This window comes from Bemisia tabaci, chromosome 1, assembly GCF_918797505.1.
Source record: "Bemisia tabaci chromosome 1, PGI_BMITA_v3".
Classification (NCBI taxonomy): Eukaryota; Metazoa; Arthropoda; class Insecta; order Hemiptera; family Aleyrodidae; genus Bemisia; species Bemisia tabaci.
In genome coordinates, this window is record NC_092793.1 from 53,936,719 (window position 1) to 53,948,344 (window position 11,626).

Genomic DNA, 11,626 nt, shown 5'->3' on the forward strand with positions numbered 1-11,626 from the left:
AATTGCCGTGCACGCGGGTATTTCATGGCATGTTGTAGCTAAAAAACGAACGTGCAAACCATGCAGGTAAAATCGCTACACAAATTTCAGCTAACTTACACACACGCGTGTAGGTGATTTTGCTCTCTGAAAAGCTACGCCTGTTACCTTTTTAGTTATTCTTCCGTAAATTCCGCTATTTCAGCCTAACTACTGAGCTAATTTTACTGTTCGCAAAATACCAACACCAAAAAATGCAGTTACACTTCCAAGCCACTCGATGCAAGATTAACTGCATGAAGGCGCGCAGATGTAGCAAATCGGTGTAGCAATTCGTGCTAGTCGTTCACTTGATTCAATACCGTGCACGGATAAGAAAGCTTTACGAAGTGAAGCAAATTTTGCTCCACCCTAAATCGGTGAATTAGCATTCCTTTTTTTTCAGTGTATATTTAATTGTAATGTACTATAAGCTCAACATTTGTCCTGGCTTCGTTTCCGTGCGTGGGACACGCACCTCAGGAACATAACATCACCTCAGGAAAATTTTGAATCAGAGGAAATTCGTCCATCGTAGAGAAGAAATCCCCTTAACCCTTATTTCCTTTAACCTTCTATGACATGGTGTTAATTATGCGTGAAAACGCACTTTTTTTGGTTTTTTGAAAAACAAATCTCTCCTCTATGGCATGATTTTGCAAATTTTCATCAGCAGATTTTTTTTTGAAAAACCGATCACGACAAATTTGAAATTTTGAGAAAAACATTTTGGACTCTACACGTTTCTACGATTCGTACACTACAGATTTGTGTTCTCCAGAATACAAGATCATAGATCAATTCATGCCATGTCGAGGGTTAACGAGCACACTGACACACTACAAAACAACTCACGCGGAAACAGACGAAGACAAGTTTAGAACGCTGCATTACACAGATATATTTTGGTAGGCACATGCACACACCATGAAAATTCCTCATAACTCTACTTAAGTGGTATGGGTACTCAAAATTTTGCTGTAAAAATAAAACAAACTAACCGTGATTCACAACTAGACGAATGCTCACTCACAAAAGACTCCATGATCCCCTTCGTTCGGACTCGCGACGCGACCGCTACTGATGGTCTAGGTGGTTGTGTACCGAATCCTAGCTTGTTCGTCTAAATAAATCTTATCGGCACGATTATTTTGATGCAGCGTCGGATAAGATAGGATTTGTGCGTGTCCAAATGATCAAGATTCGATAGAGAGCATACACCTAGCTCACTCACTTGGACATTTATGCTAAAAGGAACTACGTGCAAAGTGGAAAGATGGGGTGTGCTCGTTTGAGCTGCATAAGAAACAATGTGGTCAGTGGATATAGTTCCTTTTGAGGAAATGGAAAAGCGAGATTTCACATTAAATCAAAAGGAACTGAGCGCTAACTTGTGATCCGTGAACATATGACAAGAGTATTGTGGACAGGACTCATGAGTTAGCGCCCCGACGACGACGCGACGCGCTCTTCACTGTTTTGCGTCTCGATCGTCGCCGCTGACGTCAATGGCGGTTTAAAATCCCAATTCATTCTTATGACCCGACCACTATCGAGCAAACCCCATCTTTCCACTTTCACACAGTTCCATTTAGCATAAATACGTCCACTTGTGTCCCCTTTACTTTCAAAGAAAAGCGACAAACTGTGCTGAACTAAATCAGTACGATCAACGTACTTTAGTATGCTGAAAGAAAATATTTTCAGAAAAATTGTAAAAATCAAAAGAAACTATGTTAATCCTTTTCATTAAATTCATTTTTACATAGTTTCTTTCAGCAAAAAAGAAATGTAAGAAACATGTATCAGAATGCTTAACTTCGTACCTTGTCTAGTGGTCCATTGCCACGAACGACTATCTTAAGGGAACCAAAAATTACGCCTCGATTACGCAAGGGGCCTTTTCGATTTCCGTTAACATTTTTGCAGTCATTAATGCGCTTAAGTGCGCTTCGGCTAGAATCGTATTTAGCAAATGGGTGGTTTTTATAGGTGGATTATAATTAAACAAGTGGTTAGAAATGGAAACAAAATAATATGAACTATGCAAAACGATTATTCCGATAACGGAACTTAACTGTTTTGAAAACGCCTTCAAATGCGGCGTGATACCTCACGCATTCCGGAGAGTTAAAATAGTTGTATCATTGCGCCGTAAGAATGTGACGGAAGATTACAATTGAAATAGCCTTCATGCACGGGCACGCTGGCCTTTTCGCTTTCCGTTAACATTTTTGCAGTCATGAATGCGCTTAAGTGCGCTTCAGCTAGAATTGTATTTACAAATGGGTGGTTTCTCTACGAGGATTAAAAATAAACGAGTGGTGCGGAATGTAACAAAAGAAGACGAACTATGCAAAACGATAATCCGGGTATCGGAACTTGGCTGTTTTGAAAACGCCCTCAAATGCGGCGTGATACCTCACGCATTCCGGAGAGTTTAAATAGTTGTATCATTGCGCCGTGAGAATGTGACGGAAGACTTAAATAGAAATAGCCTTCATGTAGGCTCGCCACATCCCATCTCGGGCCCTGGTACCAGTTTTAAAGTCCGGGCTCCAAGCATGGAGGGGGGGGGGGGGGGGGGGGGGGTCCGAGGGGCATCCCCCGAGAAGCTTCCATAAAGAATTTTTCCATCAATTTCTGCGGAATAATTATGTTTTTTTTTTCTACTTTCAGCACAAAATACTTGCAAATTGTTGCATTCATAAAATCTGGAAAATATTTATTTATTTATCTTTTTTTTTGGGGGGGGGGGGCATATGATACTTTTTTCAGTTCTATGAGGGCCAGGCCCCCCTGGACTCCCCCTTCGTTTGTCTATGGCAAGGGAGTTGAGCCATGAGCCATTGAAGTCGAGGATGCCCAGACTGGAGACTCTTAGCATCTGACGACGGAAGAAAATGAAACGCAGTTACTAAAAATATCCCTCTGTACTGAAAATCTTGAAATTAAATAGAAATTTTCCAAGAAGTATACTTCTTTGAAAATTTAAGAAGAATTCTACAGTGCCCCAGCGTGTTACTGAAAATCTTTTCACCTTTTGCGAAATTTTTAGGGTAAATTTTTCACTTTTTCTTACGAAACATAAGGGTTGCATGTGAATTCGTAGTGGTTTTTCACGGGTAACACGGGCCTCCACCGGGGCCCGGGCCCCGGTACCAGGGACCCAGTATCTCCCCCCTTGTGGCGGACCTGACCTCCAGTCAGGTCAAGATTCAGGAACATTGGCGCAATCCGTTGTGCGGGGCCCCCTAAGTGCAATTTCTAGCCCTTCCTTAACGTAATTTGAGACTACCTCGAAAATAAAGTAAAATGTTTCGGAATATTGAAAGGGAAGGAAAGAAACTTCGTGGTGAGCCCCCCCCCCCCCTCAGGGCCAATCTGACCCTGTTCCTAGCAAAAATATTTGCAATTCGGGTAGAAAAATGATTAGTTTGAAAGAGGCTCCGAATTTCAGGGAGGGCGATATAATTTTTAAGCGAAGAGTCGAACTTTTGCTTTTAGCTTGCGCTGATACTTAAATACGTGCAATTTATTTTTAAGTATTAAATATGAAGATTTTTTAGGAGAACCTAAGTTCCTGCTTAATTGTTTGTAAGAATAGAAGAATCATTGCAATTCTCCGTAGAGAAGATTCTTTGATGCGCTAAAGACTTTGATTGTTGAACGATTTTATGAACTCACTGATGGGTACTGTCCATTTAAAGTTTGCCTTCAATTTTGCCGCATAGGCAACAAACATACTGGAAAGCGCTCTACGATATTATACTACCCACATGAAAACATCAGTCCTCTCGGTACAATGTAAACAATAACAAACCAAGTTCAAAAGATAAGCATGTGCATTTGTGAATTTGTGCCTTGTGACATTTTGTGAGTAGTTATTTTACTCATAATTATTCCTCACCGATTTATAATCCGAAGAAACTACTTTGAAATCGGAATAAATAGAGCATTTGGTTGGTCGCTCGATTCATTATTTCCCTCTTCTGCTGCCCATCTGCTGCACGGTGATGATGAGGTTAGATACATGGATGTATTGCATGGATAGATTTTGTGTTTTCTCCCATGTGCAATCAAATATCCTCTGCTCACATTAATTATGGGTCTTCAAAAGCATATATATGCTCTATATGTTGTGCAAACATGCACTCAGTATTTCTCTTGGTGCTGTAGGTACATTGTGAGTGCTGAGGAAAGCCGACACAGATCGTCACCTTCCGGCCAAAGTATCACACGCCATACGACGTTCCAAAATTTCCGTCCCTATTTTATTTTTTACCGAGAAATTTTTCAACGAAGCTCTCGGAAAATTTCACTGAATTTTCTTTGTGCTGCTGAGAAAATTCAGTGAAATTTCCAAATAGATACAACCAATGGTGAAACTGGCCATATTAGTGCAATTCCCAGTCAGTTGCTAGACCTGGGGAGTGTTCATTGTGGGAGGAGTCGGATTCTAAAGTTCTACCCAACCAACAATTTCTCTGTAAAAAAAAAAATGGCGGCAGAAATTTTTGGACATCGCATGATGCATGTAATACTTGGGCCGGAAGGTGACGAGATGAGCTTTATGCCTGCGCTTTCAGCTATGATGATATCATCTTTGAAATAGAGATTGTGAAAATGCGTGCTAAACAATGAAGAAAGTATTGAACTTATAGATAGTTTTCCTTGTTTTCTGAAGCAAAGGACTGTACTCTAGATCTTGTGATTTTTTCTGATGTATTGTTTGGAATAAAGCAATTAACCTTCGCTCCTTTGTTTTGTTTCCTCAGGACAAATGCTTCAGGATTTGGTATACATTCATCCCGCAAATAGGCCCTTGCTGAATTGTTCTATTCATGAAAAACTCAAGAATCTATAGTGAAGCACTTTACCGCAAAACTCAATGAGCATGACACAACTGAGCACTGCGGATTAGTGAGAAACTCCACCAAGCAAAAGTGAATCTCTTCCAGAAATAAACAAAGGTAGAAGTATCAAAAACATTTTGCTGAAATTCTGAATTTGCTTTCAATCTTCTTCACTTAATAAAGGCATTTTATTAAGGCTGGGAGTAAATTCCAGTAAATTCAAATCAATCAATTTCTGTAAAATCTATTTTAGAAACGGAAAATGAAAGCCAAAATAATCTAAGCGCAAAATATGTTTCACAATTATGAATTTTGAACTCAAGTTATTTTTAACATCCTTTACCACTTCTGAAGTAGAGTACTTTTTGAAGGTAGATACCTGTAATGTGCCTATTATAATGTTTCTGGTTTATTTTTTGCTCCAATTTACAATGAGAGCAAGAATTTAGAAAAACTAACTCAAATAGGTACCTATGCATCTCATTTTGGTCAGATGCTAGACTCAACCTAATTTCAATTTCATTTTAACCAAAATATTGGGAAAATTTGCAAAGTGTCCAATATCTAACACTACAGAAAATAGATCAATGTAGGTTCGTCATGCAGCCAATGACACTTCAAAATTATTCTGTGTTTGGCCACCCTAAACATACTTTATTTGAATCTTAAAGTTAATTAATATTAAAAGAATATTAATAATATTTTTATCCACGTCTGAATGCAAAAAGTATGCAAGTACTTGGTGCAACATAGCAAACTGTTTAACAATTTAATTCTATTTGATTTAAGCAAGGGGAATAATCTTTTCATTTTTTTCTTTCTTTTTTCATAGGCTATGGACAGTACTACTCCTCCAAGTGACACCCTAATCGTCCGCAACTTTTCAAATGAATTGGAAGATGACTCTAAAAGAGACTTCTTTCACTATTTTGGCGCAAATGAAATTCGAATTCTGAAGTCTCGAACTAAAAAGAATGCTTCCATTATTGCCAGGTACTTATCTTACAGCTTCTTTTACCTAAAAAAACCCAGTAATTTTTTGCAACTTTATTTTGATTAATCAACTCAAATGACCTTCATCTAGTTAACAATAGTGAAAGATGAGATTTGCATCTTTCAAAATGAAGAAATCCTTTTATTCTCTAAAATTAAACTGTGGTAGAGCAATAGCAAACAGTTGAGGAACTTTAAGTGGGTTTATCATTAAGAGGTAATTTGGTAGCTTTGTAACTTATAAGTTTCTGAAAGAGATCTGAAATTTACCATATAATTCTATTGTTTGTAATTAGGACAAAATGAGCACTAATTAAGGAAGTCAGGTTTGAAAGTTTACAAAGAAAAAGTATGGTCAGGGGGATGACAGAAGATCAGAATCTAATTGTTAGGTTCCTGGCGGATACATTGCAAAATTTGGTACCTTTAAATTATCTCATCTCAAAGTCAACCAAACGCCCTACCAATTTTGGCAGTGAACTCAAATTGGAATATATTTAGGAAGCTTGGCAATGGAGTGGTATTGCAAGGGCCATTTTTGAGCTTACCTCCATTGTTGAATTTCAACTCTTCTAAATAATTTAATCATTTTTAATCACTTCAAAAAATATCACCAACCAGTTCAGCAAACATGTTTCTTAAAAAACTTTCTACATTAGGGGTGGTTTTTATGTATTTAATTTGTGAATATTTGTGATCAGATTTCCCAGCAAGTATCATGCAGCAGCTGTATTACAAAAGATACACCAAACAAAACTCGGTTCAAGCAGACTGTCTGCTGAGTTTGCCAAGACTGAAACTAGTTTTCCTGTTGATGAAGAAAAATGGTATGTAAACCATGATATTATTTTTTTCTATTTCACACCTCATGGAAAAAAAGAATTTTGCAGTGGATACATTAAGAGCTTGTTTAATCTGTCTGGCTGCGCACAGAAACCAAAATCCTAGTCCACTGAACAACTTATGTTCAAGGAATAACACCTGTTTGTTCTCATAACAAGACCAGGTATTGTTTCATGAGCTTGACACTTTAAGCCACCTGACTCGATAATCTTGTCACCTCGACAAAACTGTCACTTAGAATAATATGGTTGTTATAAAAATTCAGATGACTGTATCAGATGCAAAAATAGCATAACGTTGTTTCAGGAATGTTATATTATCACCATTATCAAATGTTTGGTTTATATATAAAATTTTTTTTGAGAAATACATCTGGAAGAAAAGTAAAATGAAATTAAAAATATTTTTTATAAAACTTTGCTGAGAATTTTATTTGAAGGAAAGCAAAAGCAATTAAGGGGACAAGGCAGAAGACTCAAATAACGATCGAGTGAAAGATAAATTTTGGAATCAAGTATTTTCTGCACTCTTGTATTGAACTGTTGAAGATGGTTAAAGATTTCTCCTACTATTTAATGAATCTGTTTCAATTTTTCAAGTTCCCTGGAAACCGGTGTAAAGGAAAAGTCCAAGCATGTACCAGAACCGACTTCAAAATCTGCTCTGAGATTTCTAAATTCTATGAATAACTGGTTGTCTGGGGTGAATTTTAAAGTACCACCACCTTGTCATCTCAGATATCAGTATCCTCCGCCCTCCCCAGAGGTTCTGGAAAATATAGCAAAGGCATTGGCTGCAGTCCCTAAATTTTACACACAGGTAAATATCAGAAGTGTATACTGTACCAATTGAATAGGTTTCTTTTCCGGCATGATGACTTTTCATTGCTCTAAGTGTAGATATCAGTTTCCAAGGATATGCTATATTCAGCACCAAGAAGTTTTCAAGGTTTCACCATTATTTTATTCTATGAATAAGTGCTGTAAAGTTGCAATATTTTAGGTGATATGTTACGGAATGAAATGTATAAACTAGAAGTTACTTATACAGCAAAAAACTTCTTAAATTTATTATGTTTGTATATCTTCTTTTTTTCAATTGATTGAGCAGTAAAGTTTAAAATTTCATCACTGTTCCACAGCTAATTTCTAATCTGTTCCAAAAGTGACTTATGAACTTTTAAATTGCAATTATTTGATTAGAAGAGGTTTGTCTTCCATAGCATAGTCATTGGCGAGTGGAAAAAGTTTGAATCCAAGCATTGTATCTCACATCTTTAGCATTAAGGTCGATTTCATCAGTTCTTTCTCTTTACCCACCGCCAATTTTCTGGAAGTACAAAATTTTCCTCTATACTTAAATGGCTTTTTTTAAAAAATGTAATTCAATTTTCTCGAAAATTGATACAATGCAGAGATAATCAAAGGTCACTTTCGAACTCAGCAGCTCAAAATACATGGGTGAAATTGTGCCATATTCTACCGCATTTTTACGGATGCAGACCTCGATTTTTGTAATACTCAGTTTTCATTAATTTGATTTTATTATTTTTCAAAGGTGCTGCATTTGATGAATAAAATGAACCTTCCTTCTCCATTTGAACCAGACTTCCCCATCATCTGTGATAACCTTTTTGAAATTAAAAAACCTTCCAATGAGACGAACATAATTGCAGATAACCCAGGAGTTCCTGAAAACTCAAACGATGAAGAATCAGAGATAGAAAGTGATGAAGATGTACGTACACAGCTCAAGGTTGTTATCCCAGATATCAAATCCAAACCCAAAAAAGCAATGAAATTAAATCCTTTGAAGGTTCTTAAATCAAAGCGAGTGGAAAAAACATCTCCATCCAAGCGGAGGAAGCTGGAGACAGAAAATGTATTTGAGAAATCACATCTTGAGCCTGGGCAAAAGACAATCCAAGTGAAATTGACCACCCCTGATTTGAACTCAATAGCAAGAAACGAAACTGAGCTTTTAACTGAAGAGGGCGGGTTTGGAGTTCTCAATGTTACCAGCCAGGTAGATGCAGAACCACCAGTTTCTTCTCGAACTGAAAATGAGGAAGAGACACTTGAAGATGACTACCCTTGTATAACTGCCAAAGAACTTGCTGCAAATCGTTTATCTAAAAAGGGTAAGTAACTTGTTTCCCAGCAGTGGAGCTTTCTCAAGGTCCTGAAATCTTTTATTAGTTTCATTTATCAAACCAATTATACAACCAAGTTTGCAAGAAATGTCACTGTTTTTATTTTGAAGTCTAATGTCGAACTTATGAACACTCCTGCAGTTTAAGCGGCAGTTTCCATGAACCATTCAATTTTTGGACTGTCTATCTCTGTAATTACTCAAATCTTCATTGCAGAGTCGGAGTAGATTTTGATCCAATATTTTTCTTAGGGTATCTACACTGGATTAATTGATCAAATGGTTTATCCTAAAATCTTTTTTGATTTCTGGGAAAAATCGACAGCTCCTAATTATTTTCACTAGACATGGCTGTTATTTTGCAGTCCCATACAGTCCTGCAATCCTCACCGATCCGCTTTATCAATTTCTATGTACAGCCCTCATCATGAGGTCAAATGAAGCAGCCAATTGATTAGGTCATGCTATGGATTCTGTTTAAGCATCGATCAGAACTCTTCATTTCCATGTGAACCTATCAATAAGATACCTGATTTGATGGTGCAACTTTCATTTATGAAGAAATACTACCATATTAAAAAAAATTGAAACCAACTTTTGCCTTTTTTGCATACAAATAACGCATCATTGTATTCTGGTATAAGAAGCATTTTTTCATATTTTTCAGATGTTTTAAAAAAATGAGGAAAAGAAACTTCAGCTCCATATTTGCTCCTACTTTTTTTTCTTTGCTTCAAATATTTCGTATTGCTTTCCATTTATTTTTTTTCTCTTATCACTTTGACTACATTTGTCCGGTAAAAATTGCATCTTATTTTTCTTACATGTACTTTGTTTGTGTTGCTTTAGATCTATCCAATCTACCGGTATTCAAAAACTACTCTCCAGGAATTCCATCATGCCGATTGTATATTAAAAATTTAGCCAAAAAAGTTACGCCTGCAGATTTACATCACATTTACAGGCGGTACTTTCTCAAATATCATGAAGAGCAAGGCACAATGTAAGTATTCACAAATCAAGTTTATTTATATGATTCTCAGCAAAGAGGAACCTGGTGCGATGAGGAACCTTGCTTCAGAGTTTTTATTTTGCTAAACTTGTCGTCAGCTAAATCAATCTTTCAGGCTGAGTGTTCATTGTATTTAGAGCTTTATCTTATCAAATGAGTAAAATATAAAAAAAGGAAAAAATCCAATGTTGTGCGAACGAAGCCCTATCCGTCCTATCATTGTCGAAGTCTCCCCATAGGATCATTAGATCAATAACAATTTAAGACAATACTGATTCGATTGGGCCAACAGGCACAGTAACACCAAAATTTCAGTTTCCAGCACTTTTAAAAGTTAAGTATGTATTCCAAAGAATTTTTTCAACTCTTCTACTCTAATTATGACTGGCTACCAAGGTTTAATTTGATTTCTTTCTGATTCTGTTATTTCAGGTTTGACGTTCGTTTAATGCAAGAAGGCAGAATGAAAGGGCAAGCATTTGTCACATTGCAAACTGTGGAACAAACTAAGAAAGCTCTGGAAGAAACAAATGGATACATTTTAAAAGACAAACCAATGGTTGTGCAATTTGCCAGAAGTGCTCCAGCAACTAAACTGGATTCATCTGCTACATAAATTCGTGTGCTAAGCAGAAATTCTGACATATATTAATATTATTCAAGATACGTATAAGTGTCAGAATATTAATATATTCATACAATAAAATAAAAAGTGAACTGATATAAAGCTAAAAAGATTAAGCCAAAGCTCTATTGAGTCATTGAAATAAAAAGTAATCTCTGTGATATTTAGGTAAGTATGTTAAAAATTGAGTTTTATCAGAGAATTAATGAGAAAATGTGTCAATAAATGAAAGACGTTTTCTCATGGTTCTCATAATCAGACTTCAAATCATCGTTCTTCAGATGGACTGTTTTCAGTATTATTTGTGATGTGCAGGCAAATTTTTTAATCTGGAGGAAAACATATTCGATCAAGCTAGAGTTTTCAATCTGTCTTTACTTACTTTACACATTTTGAAACTTGAGTAGTGGACCACAATGGCCACATGCTTAAAATAATGTATAATAAAGATGATTTGTTTTTGAAATTTCTATTTGTAAATCTCTCCTCCCATTCATTTCAATCTGGGTACACTTAATTACTTAAATTACATACAAATTGGAGAAGGTCATCGCACTAAGACTAGAGACAACATCTAAGCAACTTAGAAACGTCACTTCAATGAAATTTGTAAAGTCTGTTTCTGGACTTGATGAGGTACATGTAGGTAGGTATGGTGTAAAATTGAAATAAAAAATCATTTTCAGGAAAATATAACCATGACACAAGAGAAATTGTTGTGTTAGAGTTGGTTAGAGTCGAGAGATGCCTAGAGAGAGGAAGGAGTTGTACCTAGTGTTAGTGTTCCGATTGATTCAATGTTTTTGGTGCCGATGGGTACTTTAAATCCAACCTTAAAACATAACTTAATAAAATATTCAAATAAATGCAAGAGTAATTTACAAAAATGGAAAGAACAGAATTGTTGAAATTCTTATTGGGATGAGTAATTTTTTTTACCCTCTTTTTTCAAGGCTTGAATAATTCAGAGAAGACTACTTGTTTCTCGAGAAGCTTTTACTTATGGTTAAATTCTAGAAAAGGTTCAGTGGTTTGGTTTGTAAGTAATTGGTGGTTGTAGTTTTATCTTCATTGCCACCAAAATCCAGTTTTCTTTGCTTAGATAATTGTGTCAATGACTATTTTTGG

General features: G+C 36.2%; 2 protein-coding genes across 4 annotated transcripts in view; one reads left to right on the top strand and one right to left on the bottom strand.

Annotated features, from left to right (window-relative positions):
* Nep2 (M13 family metallopeptidase neprilysin 2) overlaps positions 1–1,151 on the bottom strand; it is a 75,307-nt gene extending 74,156 nt beyond the window's left edge. Inside the window, exon 1 of one of the 2 annotated variants that reach the window (XM_019060189.2) lies at positions 1,020–1,151. In XM_019060189.2, coding sequence (XP_018915734.2) covers positions 1,020–1,063 — 44 coding nt within the window. In that variant the 5' untranslated portion in view covers positions 1,064–1,151. The remainder of the gene's footprint in view (positions 1–1,019) is intronic. The other variant, XM_072303459.1, reaches the window with a different exon arrangement.
* Positions 1,152–3,791: 2,640 nt separating this feature from the next.
* Positions 3,792–10,964, top strand: LOC109043183 (RNA-binding region-containing protein 3). 2 transcript variants are annotated; one of them, XM_072303468.1, is made up of 8 exons: positions 3,792–3,894; positions 4,797–4,991; positions 5,707–5,867; positions 6,569–6,694; positions 7,310–7,529; positions 8,268–8,850; positions 9,711–9,864; positions 10,306–10,964. In XM_072303468.1, the coding sequence occupies exons 3-8, from the start codon at positions 5,710–5,712 to the stop codon at positions 10,487–10,489; spliced, it is 1,425 nt and encodes a 474-aa protein (XP_072159569.1). In that variant the 5' UTR covers positions 3,792–3,894; positions 4,797–4,991; positions 5,707–5,709; the 3' UTR covers positions 10,490–10,964. The 2 variants fall into 2 exon arrangements, with proteins under 2 accessions (XP_072159569.1, XP_072159566.1); XM_072303465.1 differs by having other exon boundaries at positions 3,843–4,042.
* The last annotated feature ends 662 nt before the right edge of the window (positions 10,965–11,626 follow it).

What these genes read in the sequence shown, in the direction of transcription:
- LOC109043183 (XM_072303468.1), top strand. Translation starts at nt 5,710, where the DNA reads ATGGACAGTACTACTCCTCCAAGTGACACCCTAATCGTCCGCAACTTT. An exon ending in TCCCTAAATTTTACACACAG is followed by an intron (nt 7,530 to 8,267) that starts GTAAATATCAGA and finishes TATTTTTCAAAG; the next exon opens with GTGCTGCATTTGATGAATAA. An exon ending in CATGAAGAGCAAGGCACAAT is followed by an intron (nt 9,865 to 10,305) that starts GTAAGTATTCAC and finishes CTGTTATTTCAG; the next exon opens with GTTTGACGTTCGTTTAATGC.